The sequence below is a fragment of the Rhineura floridana genome, chromosome 4 (assembly GCF_030035675.1).
Source record: "Rhineura floridana isolate rRhiFlo1 chromosome 4, rRhiFlo1.hap2, whole genome shotgun sequence".
NCBI classification, from domain to species: Eukaryota; Metazoa; Chordata; class Lepidosauria; order Squamata; family Rhineuridae; genus Rhineura; species Rhineura floridana.
Genome location: NC_084483.1, coordinates 177,133,542 through 177,155,084, shown reverse-complemented (window position 1 = coordinate 177,155,084; position 21,543 = coordinate 177,133,542). Strand labels below are relative to the sequence as shown.

Sequence of the window (21,543 nt, the reverse complement as noted above, 5' to 3'; positions counted from 1 at the left end):
GCTGCTATTTGATAAACACAAAAATGAGAGAGAAAACAACTGCTTTTCTCAAGAAGTGGCCATTTTTACTGGTGCCCAACACATTTTAGAAAGAATTGTTTACCTCTTCAGAGGCTGTCCTCAGTACCAACTTCGTCATTCAGGGGCTTCGTGAGTTTGATAAATGCAAGTTGAAAGCACCTTTTGGTTAACAGAATTAGATATGTGAATCTTTAAATCATGGCCTCTGTACTGTTTCTGGTTAATTCAGTAACCCATACTGTTACACCAAAAATGGCTCTTTACATCTGGAGGAAGCTCCAAAAATACACCAGATGGGAGACCAAAGGATATAAGTGAACACCTTTATTAATTATCAATATCTTTTGCAAAAGAGAGACTAGACTTTTCGGCTCGTGCCTGAAAACCAGTCTAAAGCATGATTACATAGTCACAAGTGATATATGCTTTCAAGCCCTCCTATGACAGCCCCTCCTGTCTTGTTTGTAACTTTCCCAGACTTTCTCCATTGTCTTGCATTAAGCTAACGTCCTGGCCTTGAGCGCTTCATCCGTGCTGTCCCTACCTCCCCCTGGCGTGGTGCATTCCAGTGAGCCATTATCTACTTAGATAGTGTCCCGTTACATGGGATGGGTAAACTAGCATTCAAGTATCAAACACCAACTGAACATTTAGCATCCACATGCACCTTAGGCATTTTGTTTTTCTAGTTCTATGTTATCTCAAGTTAACACATTCTATACTGTGTCAAATTAACACTACATACTACAATTCCCAAACTATATATGCCTAATTTCATTACAGTACCATCTGAATTCGGAACAGACCTTGGTTGTAGTAATATTTTTTCTTGAATCTGTCAATTCCACTTTCTCTCTATTTTTCGTTTTCCTACTCTTAAATTCAATTCTCATTTCCACATCAGTCTGATTTTTTTTAAAAAAAGTTATGCATGAAAATTTGTCTTCATTTTCCTTTGAATTTATTATTGTTGTTGTTGTTAAATTTATATCCTGCCGTTCCTCCCAGAATGAGCCCAGAGTGGCAAGCAAGCTATAAAACACTAAAAATATGTTAAAAACATCTTAAAAACAAAACATCCTAAAAGAAATCTTTAAAACAAAACATCTTAAAAACATCTTTAAAAAAAAAAAACCTTTAAAACATCTTTAAAATAATTCCAGCACAGATGCAGACTGGGATAAAACCTCTGCTTAAAATGCTTTTTCAAAAAGGAAAATCTTCAGTAGGTGCTAAATATATTACATCAAAAATTATCTGAATATATGCACTGGTATACACAATTATATGTAAGATGAACATTTTTGCAAGCTTTTCCCTAATATAGTGTATTTCTGTCCATTTTCACTAATGTAAGCATTTTTGTGTACACTTTCCCCTAATATATGCTCTTTTTGTATTTTTTAGTAGAGAACTGTACCACAAAATTCAAAGAAGTGTGAATTGCAAGGGATAACTGCATTTCAGTTTGTGTCTTGATTCAGAAAGTGTGAATTAGGTAATTCTCACAAAATGTAACATGAATTAATTTTTCCCCCATCCTTATTTTCTTGTAACTCTAGTCTCCCAGTGGGAACCCTGTAGAACTGCGGCAAATAGCATAGTGGCTCTGGCACTCCTGATGGAACCAGGAACCTCAGGGCAGCCACTGCACATGATACAATGCAAGGTAGAGATGAGGCAGAAATTAGATTCACTTCGCATTTAAAGCCAGATCTATCAAATTCGCACTTTCTGAAACCAATAGGAGAACTGAAAGACAGCCATCCGTTGAAATTCATACTTATCTGAATTTTGCTATGCAATTTTCCAACTAACCAGTGTTTACAAAAATACATATATTAGGGTGAAGTGTGCATAAATGAATATATCTGGGAAAATAACACACCAAATGCATTATATTAGGAGACATTGGTTGCAAAAATGTGTAGATTAGTCACAACTGCATACAAAAATGTGTGTTAGGAGAATTTGCACTAAAATGCTGAAGAATTTTCATCAGGGTTTTTTTTAGAAAAGCTTCACAAATTACTGCAAAAATGTGGAGAACTGAATTTAAGATTGGAAAAATTAGAAAATGAGAGAATCAAAATTGACAGATATTTCCATCTCTAATGCAGTCCAAAGAAGTTCTACAGCAGACCCACAGGGTTTTTTAAGAACATGTCAGCATTGAAAAGGTTTCCTGAAGTGCACAAGTTTGAGAATCACTGTGCTGCGTGCATGTCAAAAATCAGTACTATTTAACCCTAAATACCATTGTGTCACTTCTGTCAAATGGTTCTGTCAGATACCAAGGACTGAAATCAAATAGCACTGTGTGTTGAATATAGATATCCAACGTTCAGAGCTAATGTGAAGAATATTCAAGCTGAAGAATAGCAGAAGAATATTCAATATTAAATTCTGATAAGCAGAATTTTGAGGATTTCAAATCTGTTTCAGCTCTTGGCATGAGTCTGGGCCATGATAAGCTGTAAGGATGTAAAAGCATATATATTTTCACAAGAAGAGAAGGATTTTTGTCAACAGCCCTGAATCATTGTTTTCCCTTTCAGGCTTTTTGTATTTACATCCATTATAAGTTACTACCCAAATTTATCATGTTGGGTGTCACTCAGCATAGGCTAACCCTAAATTATTCATTTGAAACTCAAACAGATTATGCAGTCCCACTGCACAATGAAGACACTGACATGTTGTGGCTTTCAGTAAGGATTGCTCAGATGCAAATCATTTTGCAACCCACAGGGTCTTTTGGGAGAGGGGGAAGGGGAAAAGTTTCACATATTGACTCACACCTAAGAATGACTCCTGAGATTCCTTCATCCTTCTGGTAGCTATTCCCTGTGACAGCTTAAATAGAGGCCAGGCACACAGCATTCATATTTCAAATGATTCAGCTATAGAAATACAGCCCAGGATACATGGATTGAGGTCTGAAAAACCATCGTTCACCTCTCTACTGACTTTAATATATCTCCATGGGATAGTTTCATCCAGACATCCTCACTGTCCTCATTCATTCCAGATTGCTTTCGACCAGGCAAAAAGTCCAGAAAATATAACTGTTATGGTATGTTACAGTTAAAAACCCTTTTGCCCGCCTCCTCTTTTACAGACAAGAAAAGCATACCGCTGATAATGATCTAATTCTGCATGCAGTTACAAATGTGAAACTCTGACACAGATTAGTAGATAAAGAATTGCAGATTATTTTTTCCAATGAGATGAGTATTTATGTAAATGCTAATTTCACAGTAGACACATAAATGTTAGCAAATTGCCAAGATTCATAACAGCCCTGGTCTAGTTAGACTGTTTATTGCAATTGCCAGGAGGTTGGCCAATAGGCATCAGTTCCCCAAGTGTGAGCCCAAGCAGTGATGTAACTAGTCATTTCTATGGCCATGGCAGGTTCCCAATTCTACTTTCTCCAATGGAGAAATTATCTCCTATGGAGGAATTATCTCTGGAATGGACTCAAGGTATGGTGGCTGGTAAAATCTACAAAAGAGTCTCCTACTGGGAGGAAGGGTGGGATATACATTTAATAAATAAATAAATAAGAACTCCATGTTTCTGGTTTTCTCCTTTGCCAAACAGTCTTATTTGGTGGCAAAGTGGGCTTTACTGCCTCACAGGCTGCAGATACAGAGCAGTCACTAAGAATATTCATTATACTCATAATAAATCGTTACAACAGAGCCACTCTGTCAGGTCAGCTACCTTACTAACCTTCTGAGAAAGCTAAAATAAATGGCTTCCTTGAAAAGTATCTAATTATGTCAAGCTGAAAAGAACAGATGTGGATTATTTGGTTGAGTGTTTGTTTATTTATTTTGACACCACCTTGTAAGCAGAGCTTGGAAGATTACTTTTAAAAAGTAATAAATTACAGTTACAATTACTTGGCCCAAAAAGTAGTAATTACCGTTACAATTACAATTGCTCTGAAAGTAACTGATTACTTTACTTTTTCTCAAAAGTAATCACTACAATTACATTTCAGTTACTTTTTTAAAAAAACTCCTACAAGGTGCTGGCCTTGGCTGCTGCACATCTAAGAAGCCTAAAACAATATTAAAAATAAACACACACACACAGGGGGTAGTAGAATAAAAAAAATTATCCTTAAGATTAACATAATGACATAACAGAATCTCACACAAGCAATGAAGATACCCCAACTCTTGAAATCAAATTTTACACTTGAAATGCTTTTATAATATGTTTCTGTTATGTCTCAAAAGAACAAGATGCTCAAAGAGCATGTCAGACAAGGAATGTCTTTTTACAGTCATTATGTTGCCACCAGTACTGAACAGGCGTTCTACTGCGGCGCTTGAAGGCATGCCTGTGTTGTGCTGCAAAAAACACCGCAGCACACGTGGAAAGCCATGGAGTGATGACACTTCCCTGCTGGGAGACCTCAGGTACCTCACCAGTTCCTCCTCAGCAGTGTCCACTGCTGACTTCTTGCCCTGGGGCAGAAAGTTAAAGAAGTCATTTTCTAAGTCATCTCCTTCCTGGTCTTTATCTGAAGACTGATCACTGTCCTCATTAAGTACACCCATCTTTATTTCAGCTTTCAACAAGGCTTCCATTGTGTATCTAAGAAAGAGAGAGGATATGTTAACACATATATGTTAGGAAACCATCATCTGCTCTTCATTTCCTGATGCTTGTCATGTCCCCTGATTCAGGGTCCAGCCTGAGCCTGTGGATGATGACATGGAAGGTAGGAAGGTGACCAAGTCACCACACTCATGGGGCAGCACAGCAGACCCTTAAGGATTACCTGCAGCAACCCAAGGTTGTGATGAGGAGCCCCAGGAAGAAAAGGACCAGCCCCTGCCTACCACCTTAAGCCCTCTGATGCCTCCCTTGAGACAACATTTCCCTTGGAGTAATCCATCCAAAGGGCTTCCCTAATGTTCTTACTTGTTGGTATGGGTGGTGGCCTGACATGATTCCAGCCGATCTAGTTTGAAGCGAGGGTGTACGCAGGCTGCCAGAAGAAGCAGATCCCTGCCAGATCCCCACCTCTCAAGGGTTGTCTGCTGCTGCTTCAGCATTTTGGGAGGAGGGGTGTCATCCATTGGTTCAGGAAGGCCACGTCTCCTTGCCTTTATTGCTTCTTCAATTGCTCTCAGCTTCTCAGGGTGTGCCCTCTGAGGAAGAAGAACAAAGCATGAATCCAAGAAAAAATGGAAGAGGAACTTCACAATTTAAACATAAATAGACAATGGACACACTTTGAGGACCAGCATGACAAAGGCTTACCTCAAAATGTTTCTTCACATTGGATGAGGAGGAAACAGCTGATCTCAGATTTTTGATCCTTGGAAGGCAGTAATTGCATCGTACAACAACATTTTTCCCACTCTGGCTCACAAATGTACAAGCTTTCTCAAAGCCAAACCATGGTACTTGCTGTTCTGCAGATGTGGCTGTGGGCAACTGGCACTGCTTCATGCCCTCCTCCTCCTCGTGCACAGGGCCTCCTTTCTGAACCTCACTTTCTAGTTTTGCCTCCTCAGGATCAACAAGCTGTGACGCAAGTGGCCGCACTAACTGACTGCTGCTCTCAGCAGCAAAACCTGCAACAGGCGTCTCTGTAATAAACAAGAGATAATGCTCCTATGTGGGTGAACTTCAGCTGTGATGTGCCCCCATCTCTTCCCCATGCTGCAAGATGCCCCAGTCAGAGTGGAAGTAAGCAGGTCGATAGCACAATTAAAAGAGATCCTATTTGCATCATTTTTGCTCACTAAATAACCCTGCCTGGGCCAGTCTAACCTACTATCTCACAGGGTTGTTGTGAGAACAAAATGAGACTAGGGTTCAAATCCCCACATAGCCATGAAGCTCACTGAGTGACCTTGGGCCAGTCACTGCCTCTCAGCCTCATGAAAACCCTATTCATAGGGTCACCATAAGTTGGAATCAACTTGAAGGCGGTACATATATTTTTTATTTTGAATATGATGATTATGATAATAAATATGCAGCATTTCAAATTAATTCTGTATGAGAAGCATTCCATGCCAAGCTTGGAAAACCAAGGATGAGGTATAAAATGTAGACAAAAATACTTTTGACAAAATGCCGTTTATCTTTTATATATATGAGCCTGGGTAGGGAACATTTAATCTAGCCTACTTGCTTTCAGCAAGAAGGGTTAAGTGTCTCCAGGCTAGGGCAGTCACCAGAAGGCCACAGCAGAGACAAAGGAGCCTAGTGTTGTGGAGATGTTAGATGGGAGCTTTGGGGAGTAAAGATGGAGGCTCCTGAAGGCTGCAATTCTAAACACACTTACTAAGGGATTAAGCCCCATAGAACTCAACAGGACTGACTTCTAAGTAGATATAGTTTGGACTGTGCTGTTGGTAAACCTTGACTAGGGTTCTTCTGCAAAGACATCCATATCCAAGCAGGGTTGGCAACCCTCTGCCTGGAATACCCTGCCCTTATCTTTTAATGTGGCTGCTCCAAATGTTTTTACAGATTTGACCCTTTACTTCAGAAAGAGGTCTGAAAAATGAGTAAGAGTAAGAAGTATCTTTTAAAATTGTTCTTTTCAATTCACTCTTGAATGAACATCATACCTAGGGCAGATCCACACCATTCCTTTAAAGCACATTCAACACCCATTTGAAGCACATGAATCCCACCACAGAATCATGGGAACTACAGTTTGTTAAGAGTGGTGAGAACTATAACTGTGAGGGGGAAATGACACTTCCCAGAATTCTTTAGGGGAAGTCATGCGCTTTAAATGCGAGTTGGATGTGGTTTACACATATTGTGTGAATCCGCTTAATAAATTTTGCCTGCATGTAAATTGTTTTAATTAATTTTTCAAAATGAAAATAAGCTATAAAGTGTAGTGGGTGACCATGGGCTACTCACCATTTCTCAGCCTATCTGCCCCTCAGGATGAAAACAATGGAGAACTATGACTACCCCAAGGCATACTTAAAATGTAAAGGAAGTATTGTACAACCATAGTACACAATTGGATACTTATAGGGACACAGCATGACAAAACTGGGTGGAAGTAAAAGTTCTACACTTAGGAAAAAGAAACCAAATGCACAGTTATAAGATGGGGGATACTTGGCTCAGCAGTATGACATGCAAGAAGGATCTTGGAATTGTTGTTGATCACAAGCTGAATATGAGCCAACAGTGTGATGTGGCTGCAAAAAAGGCAAATGCTATATCAGGCTGCATTAACAGAAGTATAGTTTCCAAATCATGTGAAGTATTAGTTCCCCTCTATTCAGCACTGGTTAGGCCTCATCTTGAGTGCTGTGTCCAGTTCTGGTCTCTGCACTTCAAGAAGGATGCAGACAAACTGGAACAGGTTCAAAAGAGGGCAACAAGGATGATCAGGGGACTGGAAACAACGCCCTATGAGTAGAGACTGAAGGAACTGGGCATATTTAACCTGGAGAAGAGAAGACTGAGGGGAGATATGATAGCACTCTTCAAGTACTTGAAAGGTTGCCACACAGAGGAGGGCCGGGATCTCTTCTCAATGATCCCAGAATGCAGGACACAGAATAATGGGCTCAAGTTGCAAGAAGCCAGATTTCGACTGGACATCAGGAAAAGCTTCCTAACTGTTAGAGCCATACAACAATGGAACTAATTACTAGAGAGGTAGTGGGATCTCCGACACTGGAGGCATTCAAGAGGCAGCTGGACAGCCATCTGTCGGGAATGCTTTGATTTGGATTCCTGCATTGAGCAGGGGGTTGGACTTGAGGCCTTATAGGCCCCTTCCAACTCTACTATTCTATGATTCTATGAAAATATTTATATAAGCATGACTATCAAATATGTTTATTTATATAACCTGTGAAGATATTTATAGTGCAATCCTATGTTTGTTTACTCAGAAGCAAGTCCCAATGTATTCAATGGGTCTTACTCAACCAGGGAAAACTGCAGCCTCAAGTGATAAGGAACTTGTTCTTTTAACAAGTCCTTTAAGTTGAGAGCTTATCCCAGTCTGCGTCTATGTTGAAATTGCTTTTTAATATGTTTTAAAACTTTTTCTTAAAAAAAATGTTTTTAAAGCTTTTAAAAATGTTTTTAAAGATGTTTTGTTTTAATATATTTTAAAGTCTGTTTTTATGATTTTTAAAGTGTTTTTAGTGCTTTTGTTTGCTGCCCTGGGCTCCTACTGGGAGGAAGGGTGGGATATAAATCAAATAATAAAAATAAATAAATAAACTTCATTCATTTTTTAAAAAAATGAGTATTAGTTTCCTACATAATAAAAACTGTGATAAACCCTGCCTAATTTCTTTAAAAATAGGGTTGGAGGGAGAGAGATTTACAACACAAACACAAGTCTGCACTTTACTCACAATCATGAAAGGGAGGGGTTGTAGCCAGAGCTTTGAAAAGTTACTTTAAACTACAACTCCCATCAGCCCCAGCCAGCATGGCCACTGGATTGGGCTGATGGGAGTTGTAGCTAGAGCATGATCTGTTTAAAAAAAAGTTGTGCAGGGGGGGTTACGTTTTGGTGTATATCTCGGGAATTAGACCACCTAGAAACTTAATTTTTTTTTTAATTGAAGCGGAGAGTCCAGAGAGTAAGGGGTGGTAGCCAGAGAGCCGGAGCCCCCCCCAAAACCAGAGACTCCAGCCGAAAACACACACACTAGGGCACACACACACACAAATCATCGTCACTCACCTCCACAGCTCTATGCCATTCTGCTGCAGCCTTCTCCTCCATTGTTGTCCTTGCCCTGGCTTTTTCCTCCGGCGTCCATTTTATCCTCTCAGAGTCAGACGCTAGCAGGCTCCCCCTGCCTATTCATCTCTTCCCTCGTGCCTCCTAACACAGATCACGAGGGAAGAGACAGTCTGCGCAGAGGTCCAATCAGTGTGAGGCACATGTCTTGTGTTAACCAATCACAGCCAGGAGCTGACTTTCCCTTGTTCCTGCCCCCAAGTAACGTCCAACCTAACGTGGAAACATTAAAGTTGAAGCTGAAAAGTAGGGAAATTACTATTCGTTCCGTTACTTGCCAAATATAATGGAATTACCCACTCGTTATTTAAAATTGTAACGAATTAAAAGTAACTCGTTAAAAATAACGAGTTACTTCCAAGCTCTGCTTGTAAGTCATAAGAAGGCTTGCGTATTATATTTTTTGTAAACCGTGTAGAGGTTTTCTACACTCAAGCAGTATATATAGAATAGATATAGAATCATAGAATAGTAGAATTGGGCCTATAAGGCCACCAAGTCCAACCCCCTGCTCAATGTAGGAATCCAAATCAAAGCATTCCCGACAGATATAGTTACATAAATAAATAAAATATAAATGTGTATTACATTATTTTGGATGCCCATTTTATACCCATCTAGGTTGCACCTAGCACAGGTGCCCCTTTCACTCAATCCACAGTTACACAACCGCAAGGCAGATAAGTAGGTCAGTTGTGTGGAGGCACCAGTCTCTTGGATGAGATCATTTCTGTAGCAGTAATGGGTACCTGCAGAAACATCTGTTTGTTGAAGGCAAAATAATCAGGCAAGGCAGGACAGCAGGAGCTGAAAGAAAAGAGACAAACCAGCCAAAGTAGAGACAGGCAAGAAAGCCGATGCTTGCAAGGAAGGCCTCTGTTGTCAGCACATCTGGTCCCTTGGAATCCAACACTAGCCTTTAACTGGTAATTTTTCTCCTCCCTTATTGAATCATATCTGAGTCTTCTGCCTGCTGTGTCTTGACCTCCAGACATGATCTGGAAGGAACTGTCACTAGTCCCAGCATGAGCTTGACAGTAAGTATTCCAGCAGTCTTCCTCCATGACAGCCCATGTGATATAGGGGTTAGAGTATTCGGCTTAGACTGGGGAGAGCCCCTACTCAGTTATAAAGCTTATAAGGGGTCCTTGGATCAGTCATCATCCTTCAGCCTAGCAGGGTTGTTGCAAGTATAAAATGGAAGGGACCATGTATGCCTCCTTGAGCTCTTTATAATCAATAAACAAGTAAGTCTTCTCCCCCTCTAGTTTCTAATTCCAGAACGTAACCATGTTAGTCTGTTGCAGCACAAACACAAAATCATGTGCAGACACTGGATGGTTATTTAAAGGTCAAAACTCCAAGCATTCCTGATTGAATTAGAGCTGGTCCAATCTGATGCCGGCAAAGTCCCCTTTGAGCACAAACTAGAGCTCACATTGCACTTCTCCATGGACCCCAACTGCAAATAACAGCTCTGTAGAACATCTCCTGGACTGTATGACATTCTCAAATCTTGCAACCTGAAACTGTGGGACTGTCACGTCCTGCAATCCCTGCCTGCAACTGACAGCTCCACACGGTCTCTTTCAGCTATTATAATTGTCATTATTATTATTATCTGAATGTTTGTAGTCTTACTTTTTCCATGTCTTTTTTATACAGAATCCATTTTTATGTATAAAATTTTAATATATTTATAGGTGTTTGATTGTTTTGAATCTACCCTGGTCTTTTTTGTTGTTGTTCTAAGCTTAAGTTAGTCATGCCGATTGAGGATGACTTGTTGGATGCTGAAAAAAGATCCAGGATTAGTATGAGTATAGGAACTGATTTGGAAAGAGCTTTGCTGAGGCACATCCCTATGTTAATTGGTGGTTGTCAGCTCTGCTGCTACCTTTTTAACTGGGCCAGAAAGTTGGAGGAGTGACTCAACCTTTTGCCCTCTGCCTGGCCAAGCAAAGTGAGGAGGCTAAGCTTTCAGTTTTGGGTCCAGACTGAGTCAGGCTGAGAGAAGAGATGCAGAGTTGGGTGTCTCTCTGCAAAAATCTTACGTTGTTGCTGGCTGTCCTAGAAATCTAATGGAAGAGCAGTGTCTGCTGGAATGGGTGCAATACTGAGAATCTCCACTTGGGCTCAACCTGTATATTTGTAAGTAAATGCAACTATTGCAAAACACCAGTAAGCCTCCAGTTATGTCTTTGAAGAAACAGAATCTGGTTATACGCTGTACCCCTAGAGTTCTCACCACTCAGAAAAGTGGGGCACACATAACAATATTCTTGATTATTGATCAAGGTTAAGATTTAGATTTGTGCATCTTCAAGGTTCAAGACCTGGATCTCCTCATGCCATTGTGAACACAAATGTTACTATGGCTACAAAAGCACTCCCAGCTGAAAATTCCTTTTCTAGTGAAATGTGAGACTGTGTGTTCTTATTTTTCCATCTTTTTAAAAAAATTGTGCTGTGTTTTCATTTTTGCTGAAAATTACTCTGGTTTACGGTCCAAAGTTTATCGGTCCATGAGAGATAAAGCAGGGTTCATGCTTGAAGATAATGTCATTTTAATTTGTGCTAAAATCCTCCTAAAAGCTCAGAATATAGCATATCCTTCTTGTATATTTCCCTCATTACTGTTTGCAATGATTCTCAAACACAACTGTTCCAAAATAAGTTGTACACCAGGTCAAAAGCATCCCAAACCCTGAGATTTCAGGGGTGGGCCCTAGTGATGTCATGGGGGCCCTAGTGATGTCATAGGGGTGGCCCCTAGTAATTTCATTACACATGATACATCAAGCATCAACCACAGCTGCTTGGAGCATACCACTCAAGCAAACAATTTATCTGATTGGAAATTAAGATAGAAATCTTAGATAAATTAGGGTATTTCCAGGTCCAGCCAAAGTGACATGATAATTCCTTCTCACCTGCTTAGAGAGCCTGGGTACGGAACATTTAATCTAGCCTACTTGCTTCTGGCAAGAAGGGTTTAAGTGCCCTCAGGCCAGGCCAGTCACCAGAAGGCCACTGTAGGAAGAAAGCCTTGTGTTGTGGAGATGTTAGATGGGAGCACTCAGGAGTAAAGATGGTTGTCCCTTAAGGCTGCAATTCTAAACAAGCTTACTAAGGGCCTAAGCCCCATAGAACTCAACAGGACTTACTTCTGAGTAGATATTGTTAGGATTGTGCTGTAGATAAGGCTTGACTAGGGATCCTCTGAAACAATATCCATATCAAAGCAAGGTTGGCAACCCCCTGCCTGTAATGCCCTGCCGGCCTTTTAACGTGGCTGCTCCAAACTACAGACTTGACTCTTCACTGCAGAGAGAAGTTTGAGAAATAAGTAAGAGTTAAGAAGATTCTCTAATCTTTCCTGCATACTCTGTAGGCTGCTATAAACTCACTTTGACAGCCAAACCAATTCCAGGGAGTAACACTTGTATTGAAGGAAAACTCTTCACAATGAATTTACAGTTTGGGACGAGGATACCTGAAAGACCGTCTTATCCCTTATATACCCAGTCGATCACTGTGCTCTGCAGGTCAGGGCCTCCTGCAGATACCATCTTATCAGGAGGTCCATCCCGCACAACACAGGAAATGGACCTTTAGTGTGGTGACACCTACCCTGTGGAACTCCCTACCCTTAAATATTAGACAGGTGCCATCTCTGTTATCTTTTTGGAGCCTATTGAAGACCTTCCTCTTTCAACAAGCCTTTGAAGTTGAGACCTTATCCCAGTCTGTTTCTGTGTTGGAATTGCTTTTAAATATGCTTTTAAACCTTTATATATATATATATATATAATTGTGATTAACCAAACAGAGGTTTTTATTATATTAACAAAACGTTTCAGCTTCCGCCTTCATCAGCTGCTAACATACAAATGCTGTTACCAAGGTGGCAGTTATAGAGCTTTGAGGATGGAATGATCAGAGGGGCTTCATTTGCAGAAGCTAAGTAGTGGTGGTACTGTCCTCCAGGTTCAGGCCATGTGGTGCCAATGTGTCCAGAGAGTATATAAACCTTTTTTTAAGTCTTCAAAGCTTTTTTAAAAAAATTGTTTTTAAAGTTGTTTTGTTTTAATGTACTTTAATGTCTGTTTTTATGTTTTAAAGTGTTTTTAGTGCTTTTGTTTGCCGTCTTGGGCTCCTGCTGGGAGGAAGGGCGGGATATAAATCAAATAATAAATAAATAAATAAATTTAGAACTGTCAATTTTACAGATATTTATTGCAATAGAAAGAAAGCCAATCATTTGTTTCTTGCAAACACATTTTTTGAGCAACCGAAAAGACAACAGTACACGTGGACATCACCAAATGGTCAATATAGGAATCAAATTGATTATATAATTGGTAGCAGAAGGTGGAGAAGTTCCATAGGTCTGTAAAAACAAGACCAGGAGCAGACTACGGTACAGATCATGAACTGGTCATATTGAAAATCAGAGTAAAGCTAAAGAAGAAGAACAAAGCAATCATCATGCCAAAATACAATTTAAATAACGTCCCAGAAGAATATAAAGATCAAATAAGGAACAGGTTTGAGGCTTTAAACTTAGTTGACAGAGAACCAGAAGAACTATGGAATGAAGTCAGAGACATGATCAGGGAAGAATGTAAAAAGACAATACCTCTAGTTAAAAAGAGAGGAAGATCTCAAGGGATGACTGATGAAACTCTTAAAATGGTTAAAGAGAGAAGGAAAGCCAAAGCAAGAGGAGATAGAAACACAGTCAGAACCAGGGCCGGCTCCAGGAATGCCTTGCCCTTGGGCATCAGCTTGCCCTGGGCCCCAGCATGTGTGAGCATTTGCGTTTGCGCGTGTGCGCAACCCCCCCACCTACCTGTCTGCTGTCTTTTACCGTTGCCCTTAACGAAGATGGCGGCCACGGTTTCCCTAAGGGGATGAAGCCTCCGCCGCCATCTTTGTTGATGGCACACATGCATGCTATGTGCGCACATCTCTGCCATCAACTAAGATGGCGGCAGGGGCTTCAGTACCTTAGGGAAACTGCTTCCGCCATCTTTGTTAAGGGCAACGGTAAAAGACAGCAGACAGGTAAGTGGGGAGATGTGGGGGGCATGGGGGCACGGATCACAGAAGGGGAGCAAAGGGATGGCTGAGGGGCTCCCTGTAGCTTCAGGGGCTGTTGGGCCAGTGCCCAACCTGGCTGCCCTTTAGAACCGGCCCTGGTCAGAACCCTAAATGCAACAATACAGCGACTAGTATGTAGGGACAAAGAGAACTATTACAATAGTTATTGTATTGAAATAGAAGAGGACAACAAAAAGGGAAGAACAAGAGCTCTATTCCAAAAGATTAGAGAAGTGAAAGGCAAATTTAAACCAAGAGTAGGAATGTTGAATAATCAACAGGGGAACACACCGACTGACTGAGATGAAATTAAAGGAAGATGGAAGCAATGCACTGAAGAACTCTATAAAAGAGATGCAAGGATAACAGATTCATTCATGGAGGAACCATATGATGAAGAACCAGAGATTTTAGAATGTGAGGTGAAAGCTGCTCTTAAAATACTTGGAAGAAACAAATCACCAGAAATAGACGGCATACCAATAAAACTGCTACAAGCTACTGAGACCGAATCTGTGCAAATTTTGACAAAAAATTGTCAAGAAATACGGAAAACTAAACAATGGCCCACAGAGTGGAAGCGTTCAATATACATCCCAATTCCAAAGAAAGGGGATCCCAGGGAATGCAGTAATTATCAAACTATTGCCTTAATATCCCATGCAAGTAAAGTAATGCTCAAGTTTGTACAACAAAGGCCCTTGCCATATATGGAGCGAGAAATGCCAGACATCCAAGCTGGATTTAGATAGGGAAGAGGCACCAGAGATCATATCGCAAACATATGGAATATGCAAGCATTGAGGTTACCATATTAGAAAGCAATGTTATGCATTGAGGTGGAACCTCCATACATTGTGTGGGTACAAGTTATAAATCATGAACACTCTTCGCTTTATATCCTGATGACTCTGCTTCTCAATGCACATTTTTCCTGTTATTGCAAATCTTTCTTTAACCACTTCTGCTTTCTTAGAACACACTGATCTTCTGTGTAGTTTACCCACTTCCTCTTTTATGGCCACAAAGCAAGCTGGTTTAAGCATTGCTATTAGCTTTATATGAGATAAGCTTTGATTATGTGGGATTCAGACCTTTTCCCATTTATTCCTGAGAAAGGTCGAGGCCAGCCTTCCTCAACTGACAGAGAGAAAACACACATGTTTTGGTCTACATTCACAGGCAGTAGATTGGGAACAACAGCAGTTGAAGACACACTTCCCAGTATGTGAATTCAGGGGCGTCCCTACCGGGGTGCGGAGGGTGCAGCCCACACCCGGGTGTCACCATGAGGGGGGTGACACCCAGAGCCACCCCGCCCCACGCCGTTGCCCAGCAAGGCTGTGCCGACTCCTCCTTGGAGGTGGGCGGACGAGAGCGGGAGCGGGAGCAGCATCGGCGGGGCAAGGGAGGCGTTCCGGTGTTCCCAGGCCTTCTGTGGCTGGGTGCCCCTCCGACACGCGTCCTCCCAGGGGCATAGACAGAGTGGCTGGCCTCGAGTCCGCGCACGCATGCAAGACCAGCCAACTCGTCCATGCCCCTGGGAGGGCGCGCACCGGAGGTCTGCACCCCCCCGCACTCCCGCTAGTGACGCCTCTGTTTGAATTCTCTTTTACCACTATTGGGCAAGAAACAAACCATCATGCAAATAACAAGGTGCATCATCAGTCGGTTTAAGGGGGTTGAGCTGATCACATGGAACTACTATTGTTGCTTCTATGGATGTAAGGGAGTAAGGTCAGAGGTAAATGAAATGGAAATAGAAAAAGACAGTGATGATTTCCTAAATGTAGTATACCATACCAACCACAACAAGATTCCAATCAGTAAGACAGAGAACTCAGCATCCCACAACCAGTCAGCATTCCCAATCAAACTAAAAAATGTTCTGGTAGCCAGTCAGCCAAGGACATAGAAATCCCCATGCATCACAACCTGACTCCAGGCCTGCAGTTAGTGCAGAATGCTGTGGCATGATTGCTGACATGAATGAGACCCTATCAGCACATAATATCTCTGCTCTGAAATCTGCACTGGTTGCTGATTTGCTACCAGGCCAAGTTCAAGGTGTGCTTTCCATATTATGGGTTCCACATAGTACTATAAACTGCTTTGATGTTTTTTACAATGAAGTGGTATATAATTGTTGTAAATAAAATACATAAATAAATTTTGGGATCACTGTGGCCCTTGGGTCTCTTTCCACTTTTAGAAACAAAGGAATCTGCCTTATACCAACTCAGGCCATTTGATACCATCCAGCTCACTACTGCTGACATACACTAGCATTGGCTCTCCATGATTCCAGGCAATAGTCTCTTCCAGAGATCGAATTTTGGACCTTTGCATGCAAAGCATGTGCCCTACCACTGAGCTACAGGCCTGTTTTAAAAATATATTTTAAAATGGTTCTTTTCAGTTCACTAATGAATGCACAGCATACTAGGGTAGATTCTGCCCATGCATTTAAAGCGCATTCAACATACATCTGAAGCACATGAATCCCACCACAGAATCCTGGGAACTGTAGTTTGTTGTTAAGGGTGGTGGGAACTATAACTGTGAGGGAAAACTACACTTCCAAGGATTCTTTGGAGGAAGTCATACACTTTAAATGTGAGTTGTTAGATGTGCTTTAAATGTATTATGTAGATCTGCATTACTTCATAATCTTTGCTTGCATATAAATCATTTTAATTAAATTTTAAAATGGAAATAAGCTACAAAGTTTACTGGGTGACCATGGGCTACGCATCATCACTCAGCCTAATCTGCCCCTCTGGGTGAAAACGACAGAGGAGGACCATGATCACCCCAAGGAAGAAGGGCACACTGAAAATGTAGAGGAAATAATCATCAGTAAATAATAATTTACAACCATAGTGTGAAATCAGATACATATCAAGACATAGTATGAAGAAATATTTACATAAGCATAAATGTCAAAGATGTTTATTATTCACACAACCTGCAAATATATTTATAGCGCAATCCTATGCACATTTACTCAGAAGCAAGTCCCAGTGTATTTAATAGGGCTTACTCAGACAGGGAAGCATGCACAGGATTGCAATTCAGTGATAAGCAACTTCAGTCACCCAATCCAAAATGCAGAATCATGCCACTTTAAGCTGTTTTGCAACTATTTTATATTTGTTTTATGGTTATTGGATTTTAAATGGCTTTATTTCTTGTTGTGAGCTGCCTTGGTTTCCAACCCTACCTCACAGGGTTGTTGGAAATATTCCACATACACACACGCTGGAGATCAGAGTTTAGAAAAGTTACTTTTTTGAACTACAACTCCCATCCGCCCAATCCAGTGGCCATGCTGGCTGGGGCTGATGGGAGCTGTAGTTCAGAAAAGTAACTTTTCCAAGCTCTGCTGGGGATGTAAAAATGCATACACCCCATATAATAGTTTATTGTCAAAACCAGTTGGCCATTGCAGAACATATTTTTAAAAGAATAAGTATTAGTTTCCTGCCAAATAAAAGCAGTGACACCTAAGTAAGCCCTGCCTAACTGCTTAAAAAAAAGGATTGGAGGGGCAGAGAAAGGTGGAATCCTTTTCTGTGTTCACTTGAAAGTCCCATTGATTTTCAGCACAATCCTAACATGAATTTACAACCATAGGGTGAAATCAGATACCTATCAAGTCATAGTATAAAGAAATATTTACATAAGCATGAATGTCAAAGATGTTTATTATTTACACAACCTGCAAATATATTTATAGCGCAATCCTATGCACGCTTACTCAGAAGCAAGTCCCAATGTATTCAATAGGGCTTACTCAGACATGGAAGCATGCACAGGATTGCAGTTCAATGATAAGCAACTTCAGTCACCCAATCCAAAATGCAGAATCATGCCACTTTAAGCTGTTTTGCAACTGTTTTATATTTGTTTTATGGTAATTGGATTTTAAATAGCTTTATTTCTTGTTGTGAGCTGCCTTGGTTTCCAATCACCGACCCTACATCACAGGGTTGTTGGAAATATTCCATATACACACACACTGGAGATGTAAAAATACATACACCCCATATAATAGTTTATTGTCAGAACAAGTTGGCCATTAGAGAACATTTTAAAAAAAAAACACAAGTATTAGTTTCCTGCCAAATAAAAGCAGTGACACCTAAGTAAGCCCTGCCTAACTGCTTTAAAAAACAAAAAAGGATCAGAAGGGGACAGAAAGATTTACAACACAGTCCTTTTCTGTGTTCACTCAAAAGTCCCATTGATTTTCAGCACAATCCTAACATATCTACTCAAAAGGAAGTCCTACTGAATTCAATGGGATTAACTCCCAGGTATGTGAATTAGCATTGCAGCTTTACTCACAGAAAAGCTTCATATTGGAAAGGTTTTCAAAACAGGTTATGAATAAGACAAATAAACTACTCAGTAAAATTTTGACTTGTTTGACTCCTTAATTAGAAAAGTGTAACACTGCACATGTACACTTTTTAAAACTTCGGTTTAAAAAATATTTGAAAGGTAAAAAGTATAATATACCACTTTTGCAAGTAATTAAAAAAACCCTGCATGCACACTTTTATTATAATTATAACTAAAATTGTTTACTGTGTATGCCCACCAAGATCCTGCTGTGATCTTCTATTGCAATGCAATCCTATGCATGTTTACTCAGAAGTAAGTTCCAATCCTGTACAACGAAAGTACTATTTATGCTGCTGAAAACTATATATTTACTAAATTCCTGATGTGAGACAAGCAGGAAAAGAAAACTGTTCTCAGACCTGGAAATTGTGTTTATGTATTGCCTGGGGGGGTCAACAAATCCTGTCAATCACAACCCTGACTTCACTTATTGGCTAAAAACCTGAAATGACAGGGATTAGAGCAGCCGGTACTAACACAAATTATGGGGGGGGGGGGCTGACATTTTGTTTTATATCTTTTGAACCAGACCACCTAGAAACTTAATTTTTTAAAAAAATGAAAGCTAAGAGTCCAGATGACTCACCCGCAGACCCGGGGAGGACCCCAAAAAAACCAGAGTCTCCAGGTGCGAACTGAAGATGTGACTATCCTAGTAGGCATGCTATGAAGTGCAAATCTAAAGAAGCTAGATATGCAGATCGAGGTTAAAGACAAATTCAGCAGTGAACATTCCACCCTTTCAAAGCAGAAGGCAAAATGTTGGGAAATTCCCCTAAAGAAACCCCTCATAACAAGATAATTTTTCTACATGGGTTGTATTCCTGGGAAGCAGATATGATTGTTACTGATAACGCAGGGAAGTGCATGGAAAAAACCTCATTTACACAAAGGATATGTGGAGCAATAAAAACAATGAAATAATTCAGTGTTTGAATGAGTTAGGGCTGCTAATTGTATCATCAGACCTGGTGCCAGCACCCAGGTCTGCATCCCTAGGCAGCTGCTGGGCCCCCTCTGCAACAGCAGGGCCTGCTGCTGACACCTGTCCTGGATTCCCTATAAACAATTATTATTTCCAGGGCCATGCCACCATTTTAATGTCCCCAAATAACCTGCAAATAAGTGTTGCCCCAAGTCACTGTGGGAAATGTAAATGGCTGAGTGAATAAGTCCTCCAGGGGATGCAGGAGGCAGGTAATCAGTGGGCACCTTTCTGAAGGCCCCCTCAAATCTGAGAATGGAAACTGTGTATATACAAACAATAACACAGGCCAGGATGGAAACTACAAAGCAAATTCCAATAATAAAGGACAGGGTGATACCTGACATTCAGATAATTAATATTCACAGAAGTCAGATTGCTTCTGAACCCACGACTAGGTATGGATAGTCCAGCCTAAGTCCATTCTTTGTCAGGTTTGCCAGCACTCAATCATATGTCCATTCTGCCCTGGGAGGGGTGTGTGGGGGTGCCCCACACATAAGGCTGTACACATTTTGTATGTGCTTTTCCCATAAAATTTGCGTTCCAGTGCTTTTCAGTGCAATTTCTCCCTCCCCGCAAAATATGCATTTGTATGCAAATCCTGGGCATTTATCTTTTCTTGGAAAATATGGCTAGACCAAACTACCTGTCACTGTGCAGATCACTGCTAGTGCTGTCCACTGCTGCCACCTAAATCCGCTAGACTGCTCACCAGACAAGAATATGTCCCCTTCCTCTCAAATCTGGAGTCAGCCCTGATTGGATGATTCTGCCTGCTTGGATGATTCTGCCATAGAAGCTGTCTCAGGGCAAGCTATTGCTTAGGACACTGTTGCCTCTGTGGTTCAATATAATGAGCCTGGCTCTATAAATACATCTGCAGGTGGAATGACAGTAACAAACCATCATACAAGGGCAGGGCCAGCCCACCCATTAGGTAAGGTGAACCTTTGCTTCAGGTGGTAGATCAGTCTGTCTCTGCCAGCAACACCCATCCACAGAGCTGCCTCTCTCTCTGCCAGCTCCACCCATCCACAGAGCTGCCTGTCACTCATTTGTTGGCTGGTCAGCAAGGTCACTACTGCTGCTATAGTGACTGCTATTGGTGCTGCCGTCAACCAGGCCAGCAGCTACTGCCTAGGACTCTAGGAGCCCCACACCCACTTTGCTGCTGCAGCAAACTGACAATGGCATTCCAAAAGGGCTTTCTGAGCCCCCTGCATTTCAATCTGAGGAAAAGTCCTTCTTCAGAGTGAGACCCTACATGTGAGCTGGCCTGCCCCCATGGCAAATACTGCTTAAAATTTCACAGTAAGAAACTGTACAACTTTAAGCAACATTGATCATCACAAAAAGTATCAGTGGTGTAGATATTCTCTAAGGCCACCTTGCCCACAATGCCTCACTTCGAGGAAGGACCCTATGTTCCTCAGAGTGAGACAATCCAGAGGCAGGTGGAAGGTGGTGGAGATGGAGCCTGGCATTACCATGCATAGGGAGGAGAAGGCTGGTCTGCCTCATCTTAGGAGGTGAAAAGTCTTGCACTGGCCCTGAATAGTGGCAAATAATGTCCCAGTACAAAGGTACTAAGTTAAGGGCAATTGATATAATTGCACTGCCATTCATGGGGAAGGGGGGCATACACATGCACTTCACATAAAAAGTCAAGGATTTGGTTTTCTATGAAGTGTTTTCCTTCCAAAATGCTTAAATGGCAATGTTCTGCTAACCATTTTGTCTTCCATTCTAGAAGTAAAAGTGTCTACAAGAGAAGCAGGGGGCAGTCAAGAGAATGCACAATGAACTTCAGTCACTTCAACTGTATTGGCACTTCTACTGCACAGCTGGGTGCATTTGGTGTATTTTCAGCACACAATATAATTGTTTAATCTTCAACATTATGTACAGATTTTCTTGGTGATGAAATCACCCTCCATGAGAGGGAAACAAAAAGAAATGTAGACATGTTTCATAGACCAGCTTGTTTTTCTCTATGAAGAATCAATGGGAAGTCTGTTGTTGACTTCTGCTAATGCTGGGCTGAGCCCTAATGGAGATGGTTGAACCCCAGAAGGTTCAGAGTTCACATTCAGTTCATGTAAACATACATAGGTTTATTGGCGTATCAAACTCTGGAAATCTTCAAAATCAAGCTTTGTATCTGTATTCCATGTATTTGTTATATTTGCATCAGGCTCTCCCTTCCAGCTCAGGGGCAGGGAATCTTTCTCAGCCCAAG

The 21,543-nt window shown here is 41.1% G+C and overlaps 1 protein-coding gene and 1 long non-coding RNA gene across 2 annotated transcripts; one reads left to right on the top strand and one right to left on the bottom strand.

Annotated features, from left to right (window-relative positions):
• Positions 1–4,195: 4,195 nt before the first annotated feature.
• LOC133384505 (uncharacterized) lies at positions 4,196–9,603 on the bottom strand. The gene is made up of 5 exons (XM_061626450.1): positions 9,550–9,603; positions 8,741–9,013; positions 5,308–5,639; positions 4,966–5,195; positions 4,196–4,635 (listed from the first exon to the last, which is right to left on the bottom strand). Exons 3-5 carry the CDS (start codon positions 5,497–5,499, stop codon positions 4,245–4,247), a joined length of 813 nt encoding a protein of 270 aa, XP_061482434.1. The 5' UTR covers positions 5,500–5,639; positions 8,741–9,013; positions 9,550–9,603; the 3' UTR covers positions 4,196–4,244.
• A 1,214-nt stretch (positions 9,604–10,817) lies between these two features.
• LOC133384504 (uncharacterized) lies at positions 10,818–21,200 on the top strand. Its single transcript, XR_009762590.1, has 2 exons — positions 10,818–10,951; positions 21,055–21,200. It is a non-coding gene; the product is annotated as an uncharacterized LOC133384504 (long non-coding RNA).
• Positions 21,201–21,543: the final 343 nt, after the last annotated feature.

Coding starts and splice junctions, on each gene's coding strand:
- LOC133384505 (XM_061626450.1), bottom strand. CDS start 5,499: ATGAAGCAGTGCCAGTTGCCCACAGCCACATCTGCAGAACAGCAAGTA. Junction 5,196..5,307: donor ATGTGAAGAAACATTTTGAG/GTAAGCCTTTGT, acceptor CTTCTTCCTCAG/AGGGCACACCCTGAGAAGCT. Junction 4,636..4,965: donor GCCACCACCCATACCAACAA/GTAAGAACATTA, acceptor TCTCTTTCTTAG/ATACACAATGGAAGCCTTGT.